The 25,447-nt window shown below is 42.2% G+C and overlaps 1 protein-coding gene across 1 annotated transcript in view; it reads left to right on the top strand.

Moving 5' to 3' along the window:
- Positions 1–25,447, top strand: part of NUP93 (nucleoporin 93) — a 103,738-nt gene that overhangs the window by 12,835 nt on the left and 65,456 nt on the right. The window contains exons 2-3 of the mRNA XM_077751301.1: positions 7,267–7,459; positions 17,115–17,232. Coding sequence (XP_077607427.1) covers positions 7,281–7,459; positions 17,115–17,232 — 297 coding nt within the window. The 5' untranslated portion in view covers positions 7,267–7,280. The remainder of the gene's footprint in view (positions 1–7,266; positions 7,460–17,114; positions 17,233–25,447) is intronic.

Below are 25,447 nucleotides of genomic sequence, written 5' to 3'. Positions count from 1 at the left end.
CAGCATGTGCAAAATACATGCATTTCTTAGATTCCACGATCTTTGTAGTGGAAAGAGATAATATTTGGGTGTGTGGTAATAGAATTTCACAGTGAGTACTTAGAAGTAATGCCTGAATGTATTGAAATTCTGCAGGGAAAATGGTGTCATTTCCCCATGCAGTCAGTGACAGAGAGATTCCTTTAAGACTGAAGGAAAGACAGATGTCCTTGCTTTATCTTTTCATCTGTTACCCCTTTATATTCCCGGGATAACCATCCTGTTTGGATTGTGGGTGATAAGGAAAAGGGGAAATGCACATGGTTTGATGTGTTGTACCGTCCTTGAGAAGGGCAGGGAGTTCCCTCTAGCATTCTGTGCATTAGGTCAAAGGAATACTATCTGGATAGGTTTCATCATTTACAAAACAGATTTCTTCCCCCAAAACTGCTGTCTAAATAAACACCTTACAGAGAGAAGGCGAATGACAACAGGCCTGTTGTGTTAATCTTTACACGATAGTGTTTTCACTGCTAGTGAGGGTAGCTGTGCCAGGGGCATATAGCCAGTAAGCGTTGAATCCGGATTTACTTACCTTCTAGCTCAGATTTACCTAGGCAAAATGGGGTTGGCAAACTATAACTGTAGGCCTGAGAAGCTAAAAAGGGCTTGTACAGCTTTAGATTGTTGGCACAAAGATCTGAAGAAGAATATTTTGTGACAAGTGAAAATTACATGAAATTCATATTTGGGTGGCCATGATGAGAATTCTATTGGCGCACAGCCATGCTCATTGGTTTACCTATCATCCAGTTTCAGGCACAGTTGTGCAGGTGCAACAGGATGGCCCACAAAGCCTAAAATCATTTGCTGTCTGGCCCTTTACAGAAAAAGCTTGCTGACCCTTGCCCTAGCATACCAGTCTTAAAGAACAGAAACTGGAAAAGTGTGTGGTAGACAGGATGGATGGCTGTGAGGCTCTTTCATACTTTCCTTTGTTTTCTGTCAGCTTTGAGGCACTGAAGGTGCTCATTTTTGAACTATATCCTATAAGTCTCATGGGCTATGTCAAGAGAACTAGGGTATCACAGCCACTTCTGAGATGACCTGGTGTTCTTTAAAGCACTCAGTGGTTCCCCAGCTTGGGAGTCCATAAGGCCCTGGGAAAGTGGGAAGGCACATTCTGCTTGTGGCTGGTGCTTTAGAAGAAAAGACGCTAATGAACTAATAATTAATACCAGAAAACAGATGTGTAGACATTTTAATACAATAAGCATGAATACTGTAAGAAACTAAGAATCAGACCATCTGCGAAATCCTGAAGGGGCCACTCCGAGAATACTGATTTAAAACGGTCTGGAAGTGTTGAGCAGTTTGAATATTTAATTATCCATTTGGAAGGGAAAAATACCCTTCGTGTGTTTCCTTCAGTGTCACACTACTTCACCACCACAGCGCTTCACTTTTGACACCCAGTGTGTGGGTTTTCCACACATCAGGCAATTTTCAGATTGCCTGCGCACCAGCTGGCTGGTACAGTTTAAGTCACTCCTGGCGCTGTGTACCTGGAGATAGCGGCAGTCCCCACTGCTTAAGGGTTCAGTCCCACACAACCGTGCGCCACCCCCACCCCCCTTTCCGAAGCCAGTCGCAAGGCCAGGTTGTTACGTGTGCTTCTGACCTACTGGCTCTAGATCTGAGGTTCCCACAACCCTCTCCTCAGGTCTGATTAACTTGCTAGAGGGGCCCACAGAGCTCCGAGAAATTTACCAATTTATTATAAAGGGTACAAGTGAACACCCTGATAGGTACTTAGGGCGGGCTCTGGAAGGACCCCAGCACAGGAGCTTCTGTCCGTGTGGAACTGGCGTGCTCCCAGCATGTGGCCACCAACCCAGAAGCTCGTCTTTAACTCATTGTTAAAGAGTTTTTGTAGAGCTTGATCTGCGGTCCCCTTCCCTTTCTCAGAGGTTGGTGGCTGGGGGGCTGAGAGTTCCAGCCCTCTAATCATTTGGTCTTTGTGGTGACTGGCCCCGTCCTAAGGCTGTCCAGGATGCCCCCATCCCCAAGTCACCTCCTTCACATAAGCTCAAGCGTGCTCAAGTGGAGCTCCCTGTATGTTACGAAAGACTCCCAACCTCAGGATATTCCAAGGGTTTTAGGAGCTTTGTGCCAAGAACTGAGACAAAGACCAAATAAATTTTTTATTATGCTACACTCTTTTCTGGCTTGATTAAATATTTAACATGATTATATTGAGAATGTAAAAATGACCATATTTTTCATAATTAAGATACGTCTTAGTAGCAAGTGAACTGAAATTGATGCATTTTTGCTCTGCCTTTTTATTCATTTCATCCTATAAGCAGTTTGGGGATTTTTTTTCCCCTTTCATTTAAGGATGTGTATGTGCCCAGAAGGGGGCAGTTTTGGGGCAGTGAATGACAGGTGAATGCTGACTAATTTGAGGAGATGGAAGTCTGCTTAGCCCTTGATTTCAGCTGCAGGCAAGAGCTGTCTCTAAAGCTGTGGTTAATTTTCTCAGCACCCTCTAGGTGTGGTAAAGAGATCTGGATCACAGGACTTCACACTAAGAGCATTCTTCTAATGTAGTGGGGTGTCCTGTAGCCTCTGAAAAACCTTGGGTTATTGGCTCTCATTTGGGGAGGAACTTTTTTACTGAAGTTGATACACAGTCCGAAAAGGACACAAATCATGAATCTAGCTCAGTGACTTTTCTCAAAGTGAATGCACTGTTAGGCAGCACTCAGCTTTAAAAGACCCAGAAAATTAGCAGCTTCTCAGAAGCCTCCCTTCTGTCACCCTGCCTCCCCACCCCCACGCCAAGAGTAACCAGTCTTGCTTCCTAACAGCGTGATAAGGTTGCCCTTCATTTTAAAGCCTTTGGTTGCCCTGATGTTTGAGGAGGTCCCTGGAGGCTCAGTAGGACTTCTGCTAAGTGGCATGGGGGAGGTTTGCAGCCCAGGGCCCTGCTATCCTGCTATGCTCTTGAAGCACCTGTCAGTGTTTCCAAAGGCTCCTCATAATCAGACTCAGTCATTGGTGACAGAGGAGCCCTGGTGCTGTGGCTTTGTCCTTCCTGGCCCTTTCCCTTCCAGTCCCAATTCTGCTGCACTGACTATTTGACATCCCGCTTCCATGGGGCCTCTGTGGGGCTTTTTCCTGGCTCCCTCCTCCACACCTCACCAAGGATGCAGCCGGCATCCAGCCTCTGCACGTGTCTTGGTTAGATTTTCCAACATAAAGCTTGGACTTCATCCTTTCCTCCCCCAGATTCTCTCCTGGACACGGCTAGTAAGGTTATTTTCATGATCAGTGTTCAGTATCTTGAGTCAAAATTGATATTTGGTTGGTTTAACCCACGTCTTTTATGGCTACATTGATACTTATTTTGTGGAAGAGATAAAATTTTCCTTATATTTATGATATTAATTGTAAATTAAAAATTTTTAATGAAATGGGATGGGACAATGACTACATCACAGTATAGATTTGGAAGCCCTAATAACTTTTTTATAAATTAATATCCACTTACTTGTTGAGTTATAATGCAGGATAGATCCAGTTTTTCCCAAATATGGTATTAAATATGTAGGTCTTTTCTCTCAGACAGACATGGAACAAGCTTGTTTTCCACCCTGCTGTTGTATGATGAAATTTTTTCTGTAGGTTTATTCTTTTGGTTTGGAATTCTGTTCACCTGAAAACTGAGCTGTTTCTTCTAAAATTCCACTGGTTTTTGTCTGGGTATTTAGAGGGAAAGTACTAGTCTGGACCAAGTGTGATCTGAATTCATGCCATTTATACTGTCACTGCCTTATGCTGTGCTGCCTCAGAAATGTTAAGTATCAGTTGGTCGTCGGAAGGGAATGTTTTTGCTCTGGTCTTTGCTTGCCAGTGGGTGCTGATTTGGCAGGAGAGTGCAGGAAGCCTTCAAGAAGAACAGACTCTCCACAAATGGAAGAATAAAACTCCTATTCATTCAACAAATGAGCACCTACTATGTGGCAGGTACTGTTCTAGAAGCTTGGGATACATTAGTGGACCTAACGCACACACAAAATCCCTGTCCTTGTGCAGCTTACGTTCTAGCAGGGGTGACACAGTGAGACAGGGTAGTGCTAAGAACAGTTGTAGGTTGCCCTCCTAAATATTTTGTTCTAGGCTGGCATCAAAGGCCAGGTGACAGTTTAGCTGAAACAGAGAGACAGGGAGTCAGTCAGAGCATATCTGAGAGAGGAGCATTCTGGATAGAGGAAACAAGGGGTCCAAAGGCTCTAGGGCGGGAATGTGCCTGACCCATTGTGGGAGCAGCACAGAGGCCCCAGGGGGACTGGAGCCCAGGGAAGGAAGGGGCACCGGGTTGGAGAGAAGTCTGGGAGGTGAGAGGAAGTGAGGCTGCTTCCATAGGGCTTCACTTTGTACAAAAGGTTTAAGCAGAGGAGGGATGTGGCCTGACTTTGAAAGGATCAGCTAGACTGCGAGAGGCAAGCGCTGAAGCAGGGAGGCCAGGGAAGAGGGGACGGTGACTTGAATGGGTCGAGGTGGTGGGAAGAGGAAGATTGTGGGTGCATTTTGCAGGTAGATTTGAAAGGCTTTGTTGGCCTGGATGAGTCACGGAGGCCTTCAAGGATTCTGGCCCAAGCAGCTGAGTCGTGGTGGCTCCGGGCAGAGAAGGCCAAGGAGCAAGTTTTGTTGATGAAAGATGAGAGCTCAGCTTTGGGCATATTAAGATAGTGTTTAGAGATTCCGCTGTTATTTTACCATGGTCAAATAATTCTATTAACTTTTAAAGATCTTATTTATGGGACTGTATTAAAGTAAAACGTGACTTTTATTTTGCATTTACTATTTACACTCAAATCCATCACTATAAGTCTTTGTATGGGCACATCATTTGAGAAGTTGAGCGTTTCCTTTGTCTGAATTTGTCTGACATGGATGCAGAATGTTATATGTATTCTTCCTGTTTTTTCTTTTTTTATTCATTTCTTTTTTAATGTTTACTCATTACATTATGAGAGAGAGAGAGAGAGAGCACACAAGTAGGGGAGGGAGAGAGAGAGAGGGAGACACTGAATCTGAAGCAGTCTCCAGGCTCTGAGCTGTCAGCACAGAGCCTGATGCAGGACTTGATCAGACAAACTGCGAGATCATGACCTGATCTGAAGTAGGACACAACCAACTGAGCCACCCAGGCACCCCTTTTCTTTCTGTTTTAAACTTAGAAAAGTTTGTTTCATTCAATTCTTTATTAAAGGAGTTACAAGATTTTCCTTATGAAAGAAAAAAAATATTTCCAAGTATTTCCTATTCTTTGGCTCCCTCAGACGAATTATTTTTATCTTAGATTAAAAAGGGCTGAGTGGGGGGAAGTGGTGGCATATTACTTTTCTTTCCCCTTTCTGATGAGCAACCATGTTTCTGCTAGTTAGTAGAATGTCATTGGCCCTGTTTGTTTCTGAGGAAAAACATGATCAGACAGGAGCTGTGTTTAAAAATACTCATTTTGGGGACACCTGGGTGGCTCAGTCGATTAAGTGTCTGATGCTTGCTTTCAGCTCAGGTCATGATCTCATGGTTCATGAGATTGAGCCCCACCACAGGCTCTGTGCTGACAGTGCGGACGGGATTCTTTCCATCTCTCTGAGCCTCCCTCTCTCTCAAAATAAATAAATATGTAATTAAAAAAAACAAACCTCTGTTTCTTTCTTCAGTTCCTGAGAATACCCATTTGTTCTGCCATCCCCATTTTCCGACAGGTAGAGATGGCCAGTTACGGCCTCATTGCTTTGGGTCAAAACAAGACAATGATTATCTAGAAACTTTAGGAAAAAGAATTAGTGTGTATATGACTTTTTGTCTAAAGATTAAAGAACACCAAAGTGTTTTTTTCTTTACGCCAGCTGAGTTATTTTTGTTTTAACCTTGTGCCTTTGCCTGTAAATTTAACATCCTTTAATGTCCACTTAAAAAAAAAAAATCCTTCTCCTCCTATGGATTTATGGTGATAACCATGCCCTTTTAACATTAACCTGAGCTTCATAGCTGACATATAATTATATGTTACATTACCATTGTAACTACCATTCTAGACTAGTGGTATTTCAAAGGTACAGTGGAAGCCATGGGTTTAAAACAAAGAAGAAAAAAGTATGATCAACAAGAGCTACTATTTAAAAAATTTTTTAAAGAAATAATCTTGTCAATCTTTTAGCAATGTAAGTTTTTTTTTAATGGTAGCGATACTGTTTACATTCTGTTGATTTAAACAGTGGTAGGAGTTTAAAACATGCCCTTGTTCAAGAATTTTGTGCAAGGAATGTATAGTACATATAAGATTCATAAAGGTGTAATATCCATTAAACAGTAACACTGTTCATAGGACTTTTTCTCTGTCAGCTGTTGGAGAAACAGGTGGTCTTGTTAATAATATTTGTGATATAGAAGCCAGCTGCTGTTTGTATTAACACAATTATTAGTAACAGTGGCATTTCTAAAAGTAGTAGGTATTGTAACAGTTGAGTCTAATACCGTGAATGTCATCTATAACCACCAGGCATGGATCTCTGCCCTCAGTGAGCTTGTAAGTGAAAGAATGGGTGAATGCACTCTTGAACATGAATTTTAGGACTGTCTTTTAGGTTAGTAAAGGAACAGGTGTGAGGATGACACAGGATTAGTCAGGACACCTCTGTGCTTGTGGCCACATAGCCCCACTGCGGCCGAGAGCGCTCTGGGCACCTGACTGAGCTCTACGTGGACTGGCCTTGCTTCTCCTGTCTACTCAGGACCTCGTAGAGTTGTTGAGAACCATATGATCTAAGGACCCCTAAATTGCCCGGCCCTCTGTAGATGGTGGGGTTTTCTAAGACACGTGGAATAGGAGGTGCCACGGTATTGCTCTTTAGCCTTCCCGGAGCTGGCCACCGAGCCTTCCATTTCCTTGTTGGCTCGGAGTCCGTGGAAGGAGGCAGGAATTCTGGTCTGTCGCTTGATTTCTTTGCATTTGTTCTGATGGCAGAAGTCAATCTTGGGGTTGTCAATATGCACAGAAATGATCTATTTCTCCACAGTCTGACTCATTCTCTCTGTGAGGCCTGTTCTTGGGCTCTGTTCAGGAACAAATCCTGCTTGTTGACGAGCTGTCTCCTGGTCTGTTTACAGAAAGTCCTCGTGTTCCGTTTAGCTGGTAACAGACTCGGGCAGTTTTCGAAGCCTGGCTTCCCCTTGATTTCGGTCTCTTCTTTTTCCTCCCCCATCCAGGATCTGCATCTCCAATGGATACTGAGGGGTTTGGTGAGCTCCTCCAGCAAGCTGAACAGCTTGCTGCGGAGACGGAGGGCATCTCCGAGCTTCCCCACGTGGAACGGAACCTCCAGGAGATCCAGCAGGCGGGCGAGCGCCTGCGTTCCCGCACCCTCACGCGCACATCTCAGGAGACGGCAGATGTCAAGGCGTGAGTACTGGTGGGGAGGCAGCACTGCTGGGGGTGGCTCGGGGGCAGGATCCCATTCTGTCCTTCCTTGAATTAGGGCGCAGTCTGTAAATGACAGACACGAGCCAGATTCTTGGGAATTCAGAGGTTTTGTAAACAGGTCAGCAGCCTTGCTCTGTCTCCCTGGCCCAGGTTTTCCAGCCTGTCACCTGACCAGGCTGTGCTCCCGTGTCACAGGCAGAGATGATTGGGCTGGGGAAAGGTGAGGGGTTCCATCGCACGGACACCTGTTACAGTAGTTCCTGATTGGGTTCGCTGTATTAGTAAATGCGGTTCCACGGGTAAGTGTTACCTTCGAAGCCAGGGAGCACTCCGAGACGAGCAAACTTTTTAAGAGCACCTAGAAGAGATTGACAAGCTGTCAGTGACAAAAGGCCATTCAGGTGAGGGGTGACTCTTTCTGGTCATTGTTGGCAACCCCGACAGCTGCTTCTGCAAGGCCTCAGACCTGCAGGGCCTGCCAGTTGCCCGTAGAACAGGGAAGCAGTCGGGCCCAAGAGCGCTGCTGAGGAAAGTGCCGACTGGCTGTCCGGCCGGTGGCCCCTGCTGCCTCACAGCAGCCACCAGCCTGTTGCCGGCACAGCCAGGGGTTGGGGGCCCCGCCTGCCAGGCCTGGGCCACCTCGGGGGCTACAGCCGTGAATCACATGTGGTTCTTGCCCTCAAGGAGCTTATAATTTTGGGAGACGGGGAAAAACACTTTGCTGCTTTCCAGAGAAACGTGATTTATGATTACTTACTGTGTGTCAGAAACTCAGCTACACTTAAGATTTTACTTAATCCTCAAAACGAATTTTAGGGCTGTTGTCCCTTCATCACAGTTGAGCAGCTGAGGCTCAGAGAGTGCAGGAAACTGTCAGGTCACAGACCCGGTGAGTGTTGAGCCAGGATTCAAACCCAGTGAGGCTGACCCCAGAGCCCTGATGGAAGGACCATGGAAGGTTGGAGGGGTGCTGTTTTCCTGTGACCTTAGTGGGTCCGGAAAATCACGGAGATTCTGCAATGGGAGATGTGGGAAATTGTTAATCGTCTGCTCAGTCTTCATTGTTTGAAGTTGAGAAAGACCCAAGTGCTGATGTTTCCATGAGGGTGTTACTTCGGGTTTGTAGTAAATGTCACAAGAGTGAGTATAAGGGCCACGTTCTTTTCCCAGCTACTCTTGAATGCTGAGAGCTTTGGCTGCTCCACTGAGTTAGTGAGGATGTTGTGGAAATTCTGTAGGTCTCCCCAGAATTTTATTTTTAAAATACTAGTTTTGCTTCCTTTGGTATTGGTGGAAGCAGATCGGGAGCACTCTGGCAGGGAGTTTTTACTCTCCAGCCGGTTGCTCCTCTGCGCTGTTTCCCACCACCTTAGGACAGATGTGCTTACTTGCCCTCCTTGCAGGCTCCCGCCCGTCGCTGCTGGCCACCTGCGTCACCCTCAGCCTTGAGCGCAGGCTCTGTGCTTGTGTGCAGGGATGCTGCAGGAGCGCGACGCCAGCTGAGTTGCTATAGTTATAATTTAATTGCATCAGCTTTACAGCCTATTAAGAGCAAAAAGGGAAAATGTTTTCTTGGTAACAATTATCAGTCATGCTCTCTTTCTTGTAAATTTCCATTCTTCCTCATCTCTTTCTACCTTAAATTCATTATTTTAGGGAGGAGGAAGTTGGAACATTGAAAGAATGGGTATAGGGTGGGGCAGGTGCTTAAAAAGAAACCAAAGGGCTGATGACTGTATTTTTCCACCTTGACAGGCAGACATAAAGTGTGATGTGAATATTTTAGCACAGGGTGAAAGCAGAGAGGAGAACTGAGGAGGAAACATTTTCTTACATGAAATAAATTTTGAAAGAAAATGTGTCTTTAAGATTTTAGTTAAGATTAGATTGTAGACTTCAGATTGAATTGTTCTGTGCTGAATTCATTTGTTTAAATATACTTTGTTGGATTTTTCATTTGAGGGAACAGATTTGAAGGCTTTTTTGCATGTGTGTTTGATATTTTTAAATTGTTAAATTTCTTCACACATAAAGAATATGCATAACATACATAAAGGTGCAAATCAGGGGTTGTCAGCCTGTGATCCATGAGCCAGATCCAGCCCGCTGCCTGTTAAAGTCTTACTGGAACATGGCCACACTTATTTATGTATTGTCTGCGCTGCTTTTGTGCTACAGTAGCAGAGTTGAGTGGTTATGACAGAGACCGTATGGCCTGCAGAGCCTGAAATATTTACTGTCTGCCTTTTACAGGATAAGTTTGCTGACTCCTCGTGTAAATAATAATAAAATGAATTGCACATTGCACGGTGAAGACATAGAATATCATCAGTGGCTGAGAAGCCCTCCCTGGGTACCCATTTTCAGCTGCATTCCCTCTCTTTTCCCATCAGAGATGCCTCAGTGGATTTTTCCAGTCAAATTCAGAAAGCCAGACAACTTAGAGTTGTACAAAGAGAAAGCCAGCAGTCACTCTCTGTCTTAACTTTGTCCCCAGCATAACCAGTGTTATTAATTTGCTTGTTCTTTCACCCTTCTCTCCATGTTCGCGCAAAGGATGTACCAACATTTATGTGCCCGAAGTTTTACAGTAAATTATAAATTTACTTGAGGTAATACTACTTACTAAGCAACCTTTTTGAGCACTTGCTCTTTGTCAGGCATTGTGCCAGCCACTTTACATGCGTTATATAATTTCTTCTTAAAATAACCCTGTGAAATAAGTGTTTATTATCTCTGTTTTATAATTGGGAAGCGTCAGATAGCAAGCGGCCAAGCCAGAATTCAAATCCAGCTTGGTCAGTAAGAATCTCTCCCATTCCTTTGGCACTTTTCAGTTCCCAAAGAGTTGTCATAGGCCTTCTGACTGCTTGTCACAAGCCTGAGAGGTGAGAGAGGCAGGGGTTTTTCTCGAGATTTAACAGAGTTAAAAAATGAAGCTTGGAAAACGGATGTGTCCAAGATTTTCAGGCAGGAAGTGACAGTTAAAACTTGAACCCGAGCCTCCTGACTGTTTCTGTTTCCCGTGTGCTCTGAGAACACCTTTTGTTCTCCTCTTCTGGGACTAGAGTGTTTGACTCCAGCCTCTGCGGCATTTTGCTCAGGAGAAGCTGCCTGGTTTGCGGAAACTGGGGCAGGTAGAAGGCCAGGAGCCTTTGGACTTTTCTACCCTTACAAGCTGGACGTTTCTGGTACAGCCTTTATCTGTAAAGCTGTCTGTTACCCTAGATTCCATGCCCTTTTCCTCAGTTCTCAGTCCGTCTCCCTTTCCCCATCAGGGCTTCTGCCTGTGACTGGACAGTTCCTGCGGGTGACACCCCCTCAGACGACCTTTCTCTTTGGACTCCTCTAATCGCTAGGTTTCTCATTTCAAGACTCTCAACCCTTGTACACCTTAACATTGCCTGGGCCTTGGGCACATTCCCACATACCACTGGTGGAGATACGGCACCTGTGGGACAGAATTTGGCGGTATCTGGCCAATTTACCCTTGACCCAGCAGTCCCTCTTCCAGGGGTCCATCCCAAAGATACACTGGCAAAAGTATGAAGGATGTGTACCCAACAATATGCATTGGCATTATTTGTAATGGTAAAAAGTGGAAACGACCCAAGCATCCATCCATGGGAAACTGGTTGGATAGATGTGGTACGTCTTTGTAATGGAGTACTTTTCAGTAGTACAGAAGAATGAGAATGTACCCTACTACAGAATGACTCCGAGAGATATTGTCAAGTAAAATAGAAGATAAGGTGGAGAAATATGTACAGTGCTCTTTCTTATTTAAGAAAGCAGATAAAAGACACCCAGTGTTCACAAATTGGAAGACTTAGTATTATTAAGGTGTTAATACTTCCCAAATTGATCTGCAGATTCAGTGCGGTCCTTATCAAAATTCCAGCTGGCTTTTTTGCAGAAATTGACAAGGTGATCCTAAAATCCATGTGGAAATATGAGAGACCTAGAGTGGCCAGAACAATTTTTAAAAGGCAGAAGAAAGTTGGAAGGCTTATAGTTCCAATTTCATAACTTTAGACAAAACTACCACAATCGACACCATGTGGTACTGGCATAAGGATACACAATTGAATAGAATTATGAGTCCAGAAATAAACCCGTGTGTCTATGATCAGCTGATTTTTCAACAAGAGTGCCAAGAGCATTCAGTGTTTTTTCAACAAATAATGCTGGGACAACTGGATATCTATATGTAAAAGAATGAATACAGACCAAACGTAAGAGCTAGAGCTTTAAAACTTTTAGAAGGAAACATAGGTCTAAATCTTTCTGACCTTAGGTTAGGCAGAACCTTTTTAGACAGAAACCAAAAGCACAGGTGACCGAGTAAAAAATAGGTAAATTGAACTTCATCCAAATGAAAAAAGGTTTGTACTTCAAAGGACGCAATTATGAAAGAACCCACAGAATGAGAGAAAATATTTTCAAATTATGTATCTGACAGGGGACTTGTATCCAGAATATTGTAAAAAACTTCCAACACAATGAAAACACAACCCAATCTAAAAACGAACACAAGATCTCAATAGCTGTGTCTCCAAAGACGATGTACAGTCAGCAAGCAAATGAAGATATGTTCCACATCACCAGCTGTCAGGGAAACGCGAATCAAAACTACAGTGTACCTCTTCACACACACGCTAGGGTGGTTATAATCAAGACAGGCCATGGTGAGTGTTGAGGGTGTGGAGAAGATTGAAACTGTCCTATACTGTTGGTGGGATGATCAGTGCCCCATTGAGGTGGTGAGGTATGCACTCTGAACTCAATAGTTCACTTTTGAAATTTGCTCTCGCTGTCTCTCGGAATTTGCTAACCTTGGTGGGGGAAGAGGGGCATTCCTTCCGATGTCAGCAAGGCCCCAGTTACGAAACCATCAGACACAGAAAATAAAAAGGCATGATTAATATAAAAAGTAAACAAATAAAAGATTACTTACAGGAAAGGGAGGGAATAAAGTAGAGAAAACAGGGACTTTTTTTTTTAAATAAATTTGACTTTGGAATTGTGTGAATATTTTACATTATTATAAAACAAAATTAAATTTCAAAAAAGGAATTCCTAAAAAAGGAAAATAAATGCTTAATTCAGTTGGTGATATAACCACACAGAGAGGAACAGTTCCAAGTGGTATCATAATCTGCCTTCAGTCGTCATGCTGGAGGTGTCGTCACTGCAGTTTGGGGGACTGTTGTGTTTATAGTATGGGACAAAGCAGATAAGTAGTTAGGGTGGTGATGTTGAGAACTGGAACCTTGTGTTTCAAATTTTGAATTGGAAGTATCAGTATAAACTTATGATGTAATCTATCTTAAGAAAATTGAAACAGAAGTAAAAACTTCATGTCTAGCCCTGCTTTCCACAAGGCCTAGAAACAGTGTAGCAGTGAGCAGTCCTAGTGCCTCAGTAGTGCCTCTGAAATCCACTTTTTCCTTAAATTTATTTATTTATTTTGAGAGAGACAGAGCATGAGCCAGGGAGGGGCACAGAGACAGGAGAGGGAGAATTCCAAGCAGGCTCCACACAGTCAGTGCACAGAGCCCAACTTGGTGCTCAAACCCACCAAACCGTGGGATCACGATCTAAGCTGAAGTCAAGAGTGGGACGCTTGGGGCGCCTGGGTGGCTTAGTTGGTTAAGCGTCCGACTTGCGCTTAGGTCATGATCTCGCGGTTCGTGGGTTCGAGCCCCATGTCGGGCTCTGTGCTGACTGCCAGCTCAGAGCCTGGAGCCTGTTTCGGTCTGTGACTCCCTCTCTCTCTGACCCTCCCCTGCTCACGCTGTCTCTCTCTCTCTCCCCTAGAAATAAAAAATTAAAAAAAAAAAGAGTGGGACGCTTAACCGACTGAGCCACCCAGATGCCCCTAAAATCCATTTTTTAATAAAAACAACTGGGGTTCTTTGGAGAGTTAGCTGATGCCAGGTCTGGGGCAGGTCTGTAGAAGATGAACATGAAACATCTCGTCCTAGGGAAGTTATGAAGGTCTACCTGAGTCATATCAGAAGAACTCAGAAACCATCTTCAGAAGGTTTCTCCTGGCTAAAGAGGAGGTGATTTGAGTATCATAAGGATAGTAACCGCAGTGGATCGAAACACATCAATAAGTGTTTAATATATTTCAATTCATATGTGTATGAATGTTTAAATTCACGAGTTCATAGTGACACTAAAACGAAACACATCAGTCACTTTGAGGGTGCTGGAGAACGATCTCCTCGTTCAGAGTATCCATAGTGGATGAAGAGAGTTGCTCTGAAAGGAAACATTCTAGCTAATAAAAATAGAATACCACCATTTTGCAGCCCTTTGGGAATTAATGACTCTCTGCAGTGATCATCAGTATCTGCTAACCTTCCAAGAGAAATAACCAGACATTACAGACTTCTTGATGCAAGTCTCCAGTAATCTAACCAAAAAATAATGTCACCCGAATCCAATCAGACCTTTAGAGCTTACTTTCAATTTAAGGGAAATACAGAGGCTGGAGGAACATGTTAAATGACATTCGGGGGATGCAGTCATTAAAACTGTTATGTGAGAAACTACGCCCTTGCTGCTGTTAGTGTTGTCCCGTCAGCTGCAGGCTTTTTAGAAATGGAGACTCTCAAGCCCCGTCACGGATCTGCTGAATCAGAGTCTACATTTTAATATGCTTTGCAGGTGATTCGTGTGTATAGTTCAAGTCTGAGTAGTACTGCTCTACAGGACAAATAACCCAGAGTCTCCAATAAAGAAATTGTAAGGAAAATGAGATGGAGGAGCAACCTATAGATTAAAAGTGATTTAGGAAGCGTATCGTCATTCACAAGCAGAGATCTTATTTGCATCCCATTCAAAAAAATAATAATTTTTAAATTGTGAAATAATTGGGGGAATATCTTAGATCTACTTCAAAATAATCTGGTGGTCGAAAGGGAAACAGGTAGGGATGCTGATGAAACAGGGTTGTCTATGACATGTTAATTGTTGAAGCTGGATAATGGGTACAAGGAAGTTTACTGTTTTAATTTTGTATTTAAAGTTTTTCTGTAAGATTAAAATTTTTTTTAATGTTTATTTATTTTTGAGAGACAGAGCACAAGCAGGGGAGGGGCAGAGAGAGAGGGAGACACAGAATCCAAAGCAGGCTGCAGGCTCTGAGCTGTTAGCAGAGCCTGACATGGGGCTCAAACCCACGAACTGTGAGATCATGACCTGAGTCGAAGTCGGATGCTTAACCGACTAAGCCATCCAGGCGCCCCATGATTTTCTGTAACGGTTTGAAAAGGAGGGCCCACTAATATGACTAATCAAAAAGATAATAAATATTGGTGAGGATTTAGAAAAAATTGGAACCCTTGTATATCACTCATAGGAATATAAAATGGTGTAACTGCTTTGGAAAGCCACCTTCAGAAGGTTAAACAGAGAATTATTGTATGATCTAGCAATTCTACTTCAAGGTATATATCCAAGAAAAATGAAAACATATTCATACAAACACTTGTACATGAATGTTTATGGCAGCATTTTCATAATAGCCCCAGAGTGGAAACAACCCAAATGCCTATCAGCTGATGAATGGATACATTCATAAATATAAAATGTGATGTATCCATATAATAGAATACTGCTCAATTATAAGAAGAAATGAAGTACTGATACAGGTTACAACATGGATGAATCTTGAAAAAGCATTATGATAAATGAAAGAAGCTAGTTGCAAAAGGCCACATATTATATGATTCCATTCATATGGAATGTCCAGAATAGGCAGATCTGTAGAGACAGAAACTAGATTAATGGTTGCCAAGGGTTGAGGGGAGTTTAGGAAAGGACATGAGGAATGACTATTGATGGGTAAGGATGTTTGTTTTGGGGGGTGATGAAGATGCACTAAAATTGTGACGATGGTTATACAACTCTGTAAATAGACTAAAACCAGCTGAATTAAAGAATACACTTTAAATGGGTAAATTGTATGGTATGTGAATTATATTTCAGTAAAGCTATTAAAAAAGGAAGGAGAGTGTTACCTTGATGCCCATGCTCCAGGCTTCACCCAACACTATTCAGAATCATTGGGAGGAAAGTTGCCCGGGTGATTCTAATGTGTAACCAGGGCTGGGAACTGCTGGATTAGAAAGTTAGCTATTACAATCCCTCNAAAAAAAAAAGTTAGCTATTACAGATTATTAGAAGAGAGGTAAGATTATCTATCTGACATGGCAGCCTGGAGGAGAAGCCTCAAGGATGGCATTCTAGGTAACCCCTCTACGTGGAAGAGACAAAAATCTATAGTGGGGAGCCCTCTGTGTGCACAACATCTTTTCTGTAGTACTTAGAAAACTAGAAATAAACACGAAGTCCTTTCTCTTCTCCAATACATCTGTTAGTTCAGGATTGAAAATCTTAGGTGTCACACCTGTAGGTGTTAGGGTTCCTTGTGCTGCCAAGTGGTGTAGCTTCTTCTGAGTTACTCAGAAGGACCATAAACTTTGTTGGTGGGATTTTGGGTACTAAAATCATCATCCACGAGCAACAGTCTAAGCATCTATTTCTCCCAAGTTTCTTTCTTCCAGAGAGTATTCTAGATATTAGTGAGACACTGATTTTTTTTTTAAACTCTTCCATGTTACATTGCCCCAGATAAGTAGAAATAAAACCAGCTGTATTCTTCCCATCTCACTTCAAAAGCATTGACTAGTCAGGTGACAGGCTCCTATATTACTGGATTGGGCGACAGAGAGGGAGCCTGAAGATGTAGTAGATATGACTCTTGGCATTTATTTATTTAATGTTTATTTTGAGAGAGAGTGTGTACTCTCACATGCATAGGAGTAGGAAAGGAGCAGAGAGGGAGTCCTAAGCAGGCTCCATGCTGTCAGCACAGAGCCAGATGCGGGGCTCGATCCCACGAAGTGTGAGATCACGACCTGAGCCAAAATCAAGAGTCAAACACTCAACTGACTGAACCACCTAGGTGCCCCCAGTGTTTGGCCTTTAAAGAGAAGCCATGAAGAACTAGCCTTGGATCTGTGTTTGACTGCACTCCTCAAATCATTGATGGCCCCAGACTTAGTTTTCATAACTGATGAATAAAGTTTCTGCTGCGTTACTCCTGAAGCTTCTGAAATTTGTGGTTCACTATAATCTGTCTTTACAGAGGCTGTGAATTCAGGATGGTGGTTAAGAGTTTGTGCTCTGGAGCCTCATGAGCTGGCTCTGCCGTTTCCTGGCTCTCTGACTTTGGATAAGTCAGTTAACCTCTTTGCACCTTAGTTCTCCCATCTAAAATGGGGATTGAGAATAGTATCTTCCTCATGATGTACTTTGCTGTAAAATGTTGGTAGTAGTCTAACGTATACTTTTATTGATATTGATATTCTATCATTTTATTTAGGCAAGTTCTTCGGTGTAATTCAGGCATGATCGGAACTATCGCTTATTACCAAATGCAATACTGTGTCTGTTATTACATGTGACAGATCTTTATGGAAAGGCATAAAAAGCCGTATAAAAGTGTCTGGGCAGTACATAGGAGGTTTTGAATAAAACAATACTCTCTAGTATTTCATGAAGCATATTAGGTGTCCTAATCCTGTTTTTTTCCTCCCTGCCCTGTATACTCATGTAGGTCAGTTCTCCTCGGGTCTCGGGGACTTGACATATCCCACATCTCCCAACGTTTGGAGAGTCTCAGTGCGGCCACCACCTTTGAGCCTCTTGAGCCTGTGAAGGATACAGACATTCAGGTAAGAGCTGCCGGGCGGCAGGACTGGTGCGGGTGGAAGCCTAGCATGCCAGCCAGGCTGAAGGCCCCCGTGTTGACCAGGTGATTTCAGAATGCTAGGTTTCTTGGCTAATTCTCTTCCAGAGAGACTAAGAGAACGGGAGACCCAGCTGTGGAGGTATAGAGGGAAACATCGGTTACTCTCAGAGGGCTCGGAGAGACTGAATTCACGAAAGGAATTCCGACCTGCACTTTTTAAATTATTGTAATTATGAGAACAGATTTTTCTTCCTTCCTTGGGCTTAATCCAAGGCACAGAGACATTAGTTATAAGTTTCTCCTGCTTTCTTTGCTGGATCTCAAATAATTTTACTCTTCGTCTTCTACATTTCTTTTCTACATCTTACTTGTGTTGGTTGGCAAAGAGCTGGGGAAAACTTGGAGTACTATTTACTGAAATGTACTCATCGATTTCTAGGAAGTATTTGGCTGCATTAGTGGCACCAGGAAATGGTCTAATAGAGCACTCCGGTCTCATTTAACCTAACATGCCACTGCCATAATTGATTGCTGTTTTAATCTAATCAGAAACTGGTATGTGCGTGTGTGTGCGCATGTGCACACATGCATGTTGTTAAGGAAAACCTTGTGATTCATTTAGTTTTGAGGGATTGGGAGGCTGCTTTCATGTTAGAGTGAAGGGTCAGTGAACTATCATTTTAATTATTGATTTACCTTTGAAATGAAAGGATGTAGGTTCTACAAAAGCAAACCATTGTACAAATGGGTACTGATTGTGTTGTTATATGGGCTCAGTTTGAATTAATACTCTCTACCCCACTATTCTTTCCAAGAACTATTTTTATCCATCGAATGGCCACAGTTCTACTGCATTTAGTCCAGTTCAGTAACCAAAAACCCTGTGTTTGTGTTGAGAGTTAAATATTTTTCCTGTTATTGATATGTTCCCATAGTCATCAGTTTTTTAAAATTTTGTGTACTGAATCTTATTTGCTTGTCAGCTTATAGATGCCTGCTCATTTCCATGTAATCTTTTTCTTAAATCTTAATGTTTTATTTATTTTTGAGAGAGAGAGAGAGAGAATAAGACAGCACACAAGCAGGGGAGGGGCAGAGAGAAAGGGAGACACAGAATCTGAAGCAGGCTCCAGGCTCTGAGCTGTCAGCACAGAGCCTGACGTGGGGCTCAAACTCAGGAACTGTGAGATCATGACCTGAGGTGAAGTCACACGCTTAACTGCCTGAGCCACCCAGGCACTCCCCCATGTAATCTTAAAATGGCATGTATGTGTAACTGTTGTTTTTGTTTTGTTTATTTTTAGCTATTGCTTTTTGCCCCTCCTATTTTACTACTTGATGCTTTATAAACCAATACTTATAACAAGGATGAGCTGGGCAAAAGGGATAGAGCTCAAATTAATTTGAATAGTCATATATTTTGAAGAGTATCCCTAATAGTGTGGAAGAAATAGCACACGCTAAAAGGTTGTTTGTGTGTTTTTAATGTTTAAAATTCCAAAGAAGTTGTTTATTTTTAAAACTATCAGCTTTTAAATGTTTTTGGCATATCTGTAATACATATTTGGAATACTCAGCACATTTAGTGATGTACTTCATGAATTCCCTTGAGGTCCTATTCCATTTTTTTATTTGAGATATTAATGACAGGTTTATAAATGTATCAAGTCATGACCATCTTCTAACCTTCTGTTTAATGCATGAACATTCTCCTTCAACACCCCCATTAGATGGTTTTCCAGCAGTGCATGCTCGGTCACATCAAAAAGAGTTTCTTAATTTGGAATGAGCGTGGCTAAGAGTTTTGGTCCTGCACCACTGGGAAATCTTTGAACTTTGAGAGGAAGGGTGCTTCCATATCAAAATTTTACCTCAAGCTTTTTCCAGAATAGCTTCAAAAAAGCAAAATGGTCAGTCCAAGATAACTTTTGATTAATTGGGAATGGATCATCTAGACCTAAAGTAAAGATTTAAGACTTACTAGTTTGAAAATATTCTGTTGATTTCATCTTCTGGCCAACAAAGGCTTTAAAGGAGAAAATTTAAGTTTTAAAGGGCTGAGGCCTCAGCTTACTCTGAGATGGTTCTAGTATTGATAGGGGTTAAAAGTTTTGTATTGTGGGGCTCACCCGACCTGTACTTAAACCTCCTGTATACACAGCATCTTCTTGTTTCGTGCAAGAAGTACACGTCTTGTTTAGTAGTTAGATGTGAGAACCAAGTCAGAGTTCGCCCTGAACACGGAGCCTTCTTCCTTTTCATTCTTCTCCTTGCGTAGCTGGTTATCCAAGAATTAACTTCGTCATTTTCGTTTTTTACTTTTAGAAAAGCTAGATATACTTTTTGATAGACTTTTTTTTCTCATTTATTTTAACTGACTTATTTCTTTTATTTTTTTAAATGTTGACTTATTTTCAAGAGAGAGAGAGTGTACGTGGGCACGGGGGAGGGACAGGAAGTGAGAGAGAGACCAAGAATACGAAGCAGGCTCTGAGCTGTCTACGCAGAGCCCCACTTGGGGCTCAAACTCACGAAATGAGATCATGACCGAGGCTGAAGTTGGACGCTTAACCAACTGAGCTACCCCAGCACCCCTTAACAGCTTTACTGAGATATAATCCACATACCATGAATCTGATGGACTTTTGTGTATAAATTTTTCCATCCAGTGCCGTTTTCGAGATGAGAATGCATCCTAATCCAATGTGCTATCAGTCAGAGTGAATTTATTATCTCAGTTTATAAATTCATAGAAGGAAATGCTGAAGGATCCTTTGACAGATGCTGTCCAAGACTTTGTACCATCCATCGCTTATATGACTTATAAGCTTGAAAAGGCATTTCCCTATGTGCAGAAACACATATAGATACACGTGTAGTCCTTTTCTGTTTGGTAAACATTGGTTCTGTTTCCTTCTGTTTCTAGTGGAAAGCTTGAAATTCATACAGGGTTTTCACCGTTACCGTTATGTTCTTTGTCACAGTCGATGATGTTGGCATGCACTGAGAATGCAATTTAATTTTTTTTATTTAAAAATTTTTTTAGTATTTTATTTCTGAGAGAGAGAGAGACAGTGTGAGCAGGGGAGGGTTAGAGAGAGAGGGAAACACAGAATCCGAAACAGGCTCCAGGCTCTGAGCTGGCTGTCAGCACGAGCCCAACGCAGGGTTCGAACCCACAAGCCATGAGATTATGACCTGAGCCGAAGTCAGACGCTTAACCGACTGAGCCACCCAGGTGCCCCTGAGAATGCAATTTTAACCAACTGCAGTGGCCAGCAAAGGTAACCAATTAAAAATATTTTACTTAAATCTATATATGCCTAATGCTAGGAGAATTTTTTTTAATATTTATTGGTTTTCTTCTTTGGAAATGGTCGTAAAGAAGGCCTGCATGTTTGTGTAATAGCAGTGAAGAGCAACGACTAATTAACAGAGCAGGGCACCGTGATGACTGTACTGCTCTGCTCTAAGTGACTTCGTGGTGCTTACAAGCCCAAGCCTTCTCACAGAGATACACCTGCTCACTTCTGTTTTTGGAAGGAAAATATCAAGAGCAGATTGCACGTCTTTACTATGATCTGAACAGACCTAATGTACCACGGATGATGTGTATTATATAGTAATAAAGTGCGAATTTACACAGTTTGGTTATATTGTGGGCTTTTCACTAAATTACATGTATATTTCAAGAAGGCTGTGCAGAAATTACCTGAGTTGGCCATAAAAATGGGAGCTGCAGTTTCTCTGCATTAGGCTGTATTATTTCCAAATGGCATGGGACCAAAGTATAATAATATTATTGCTGAACTTTATTGTATTAGATTCCTAGGGCCATCACAAGAAGTTTCCCACAAACTTGGCCTAAAATGTTAGAAATTTGCCCTCTCACAGTTCTGGACTCTAGAACTTTGAAATCAAGGTGTTGGCAACAGCATGCTCCCTCTGAAGGCTGTAGGGGAGAATCTTTCCTCTTCTAACTTTTGGCAGTACCAGGCCGTTCCTTAACTCCAGTATCTGCCCCCATCTCCACAAGATTTTCCTCCTCAGTGTCCAATCTCCCTCTCCTTTCTCTGATAAAGACACCAGTACTGGATGTAGGGCCCACCCTATCATGAATCTCATCTTGGGATCCTTATTTTAATCAAATCACGTTTGCAAAGATCCTATTTCCAAGTAAGCTCATGTGCACAGGTACTGAGTCTTAGGATCTGAAGACATCTTTCTGGTAGAGGACACAGGTAACCCACTACACATACAGTGCCAGAAGTTTTTAAGTCTAAATTAACAGTAACTAATGAAACATCGTCAAATCTGATTCTTCCATAGCTGTATGGAGTATTGGGCGAAGGCATCTACGGCTAGTTTCAGTGTTTGCAAACCTCAACTGAATTTCTGACCTCGCCCTCATCATTCTCTTTTGGGCCTTTGGGAAGGACCCATATCTGATTCCAGAGTTCAATAGTAGTCACTCTATCCAAACAGACTAACACTCCAGTGTGTTTAAGATCCTTCTTTTTTTTTTCTTTTTTTTAAAGTCTATTTATTTACTTTGAGGAGGAGAGAGAGAGTGTGTGAGTGTGTGTGAGTGGGGAAGGACAGAGAGGAAGAGAGATCCCAAGCAGTCTCCATGCTGCTCAGGACTCGATTTCATGAACTGTGAGATCATGACCTGATCCAAATCAAGAGTCAGACATTTAACTGACTGAGCTCCCCAGGCGCCCCAAGAGATATCTATAGAGACGTTTTTCAAATAGAAACAGTTTGCTTTCCTAAAGCATTAAATACTACTGTTTGGAATACGTATAGATGGTATTAACTGGTGATACTTTACTGAAGAAGAGGAGCTGTCTTGTGTGTGTGCATGCACGTGTGTGTGCGTATGTGTGTGCATGTGTATATTTGTACTCTAGCCACCTTTCTTTAGCCTGGAGTAATGCCTCTGAAATGTCCGAGCCCTCATTTGTGAGACTCTCCTCACGTGAGCCTCTTTCAAGGCCTTCTCTCTCCATAGCCTCCAAATACAGTGTGTCAGTTTTATTGCCTAGGAAAAAACCAATACTTTCCAAATGTTTCTCCACAAAGTAAACAGAAATTGAGCTTATTTTCGAATTAATTTAGCAGCCCATTCAGCTCTTACACAAATTGATTCTTATCTATTGAGATTCTTTTTTTTTTTAATTAATTAATTTATTTCTAGGAGAGAGAGAGAAAGATAGCGTGAGCAGGGGAGGGCCAGAGAGAGGGAGTCACAGACGGAAACAGGCTCCAGGCTCTGAGCTGGCAGTCAGCACAGAGCCTAACGTGGGGCTCTTACCCACAAACCGCGAGATCATGACCTAAGCGAAAGTCGGACACTTAACCGACTAAGCCACCCAGGCGCCCCTATTGAGATTCTTCTACCAAAAAAAATAAATCCCCAAAAAACAAAAACGAAAAGAAGGATCCTGTACCAAAGGTTTTATAATCTGTGTAAATTTCCAGATGGAAATCTGCCCTGCCCTGTATGAGTGAAGAGAAAATGAAGTCTTAAATAGTGGATAAAGTAACTGTATCGAAGTCGGAGCCAGAGAAACTGATTTATCAATTACAAGACTAATGATGCAATAATAATTCACTTGTCAGAAACTTGTCTTGCCTACCACACTGCATCCATAATAAAATATTCATTGTTTCCTTCCTTTTTCTTTTTTTTTCTTTTTAATTTTTCCTTCAATGTTTTATTTACCTCCGAGAGAGAGAGAGAGAGAGAGAGAGAGAGCGAGAGAGAGCGAGCGAGCGAGCAGGGGAGGGTCAGAGAGAGAGGGAGACGCAGAATCTGAAGCAGGCTCCAGCCTCCGAGCTAGCTGTCAGCACAGAGCCCGAAGCAGGACTCGAACCCATGAACTGTGAGATCATGACCTGAGCCGAAGTCGGACACTCAACCGACTGAGCCACCCAGGTGCCCCAGTTTCCTTCCTTTTTCTGCCCTTGGCCTTGGCAATGTAGCATATGCTCAGACCATTCTTAGCATATGTTTTAAATAATCAGAAGAAACTAAATAGCTTTGGTAAGTATAAAAATGAATCACTGCTTGTGTAACCCATTATCACCTAAATTGTTATTTTCCTGGTTTATCTTTTAATTTTATATCTTCAGAATTAAGAGACTGCTGCTTAAATGGAGCTATATATAACAGCTAAGCAGAAAAGTGGTTGTGTTGCTTACTAATTGTGTGTTTGTAGTACTGGCAAGTTGTTAGTGGGGAATTGGTTCCAGAAATCCTGTGGCAGTTTGTTTGTTGGAAAGAGGGTCAGACTTGCCTAGAGTGATTAGTGTGCTAATAGTAGCTCTTCAGGAATATTACTGGCAAAATATTAATATTGAGGAAGAAGTGTGGTAAGCAGGAAGGTGCAGCCTGAAGGGATGAACGATACCTGAACTCCGGGGTTATTTTTAAGTAGTCCTTTTCATTTGTTTCTAGAAATCAAAACTACTGAGCGTGCATACTGAGGAGAGAGTTCTGACCAGACCAGACGAAATTTGCTTTCGTAAATTTAAGGAAGAGATGGGGTTCGTTCATTAAGAGTTGCATCTGTTTGCATGCTGTTAATTTGTGTTACAGTCCTGAGAAATGTTTTAAGTGGGCAAAATATTAATACATATGGTCTGTCTCCATATTGTTTCTGCTCCTACTATGCCTGAGCAGGCTTTTCTGTGGTGGTGAGCTAGCCCCAATTGGATGATTAGAAATTTTGAATTGATGGGACTCTGAAGGAATAAGATCTTGCTCTTTAAATGTTTTCACATATATAAAAAATATAAGCGAATCTAACAGTGTGAAAGTTTTTAGTTAAGCATTTGTCTTTATTGACTTCCTTGCTTATATTCCTCTTGCCCCTAAAAGAGTCTATGGGAAGTTAATGGTAACCTTGCTTTTGAGATTTTAGAGGACTTTAATGGATATTTGAATCTTGCCCTTTTGCGGCTTGTAACAGCCGCTTATCCTGGACTATCAAACACCCTATAGTTAATGCTCTTGGGTTCACTAGCTAATGAATCCAATTCTCACGGGATCCAAAGCCCTGCTAGTTGGAGAGAAATCTTTTCCTGGAGCAAACACCAGGTACATTTTAGGCCAGCATTCAGTTGCAGTGGCCAGACTGCATACGGAAAAGACCTCCATTTTACTGTGCACCGTCTTCTTCTTCAGGGAGGTCAGGGTGCCAGGCTTTGTCTCTTGTGTGAACAGTGTGGTGTCCACGTCACCCCCACTTAACAAACATATTTGCTATTCCTTGTCGTTAAATCCTGACCCAGGGTAAACCTCAGAGCTGGTAAAAACCAGTAAACATGTGAAAAAGAAAAAATCGTATCTTCCCAGAGGCAGGTTAATGTGCCATCCTGTTTTGTGTTTATAATTAGGAATTCTGATCCTGACTGCTGGGGTAAGTACCGAAATGATTTAATTTTTCTGCCTGTCTGTGATAAGGGAAAAGGTAGGCATTGTGGTTTGGTGGAAAGTATGCAATTACATTAAAGTATCCTGTGAATGGAATTAAAAATGGTAACTTTGGAATAAAAATGGGTGTTAAAGGCATCGTTTGTGGAAAATGTGAAAAACTGCTTTTATGTGAGCCAAGGATATAAGATTTCAGCCTTTTTACTTACCCATTCACACTTACTCCTGAATGCAGGGCTTTCAGAAAAAGCAAGTAAATGGATGCTGAATGCGTTCTGAGCAAGCAGGAAATGACAGGCTTCTTTGTCTTCTCAGAGGTTTCTTATATCCTGTAGTGAGCAAGGGAATATCAATTACCAACTAAAGAAAGAAGTTGGAATGGTTCTGTAAAAGTGTTTTAGGAGAAGCCCACGGCTAAAATATTTATCTAACAATTTAATAGAGCACTTCACATATTGGCTAGGCCCTGGTGCCTTTGAACCAGAGTTGAGTCGTCCCCTCCCTCCTCCAGGAGCTATCTCTTACCCTGCCGATATCGATTGATGCCCCAGCACTCTGGAGATGGGGAGCATATATTGTCATCTTTAGTCTGGTGTCTTTTAAAACTTACTTGGTTTCAGGAACCAGAAATGAGCATGTCTTTTTATCTGCTGAACTATTTGATATTGGAGTGAGTGTGATTTAAATGGATTTAAAACCTCATTGAATATCGAATGCATTACTGTACACCAGTCTGTCGTTCTCAAATGGCAGCCCT

Source organism: Crocuta crocuta, unplaced genomic scaffold (assembly GCF_008692635.1).
Source record: "Crocuta crocuta isolate KB4526 unplaced genomic scaffold, BGI_CrCroc_1.0 scaffold124, whole genome shotgun sequence".
Classification (NCBI taxonomy): Eukaryota; Metazoa; Chordata; class Mammalia; order Carnivora; family Hyaenidae; genus Crocuta; species Crocuta crocuta.
Note: the sequence above shows the minus strand (reverse complement) of the source record. Positions and strands in the feature narration are given on the sequence as shown.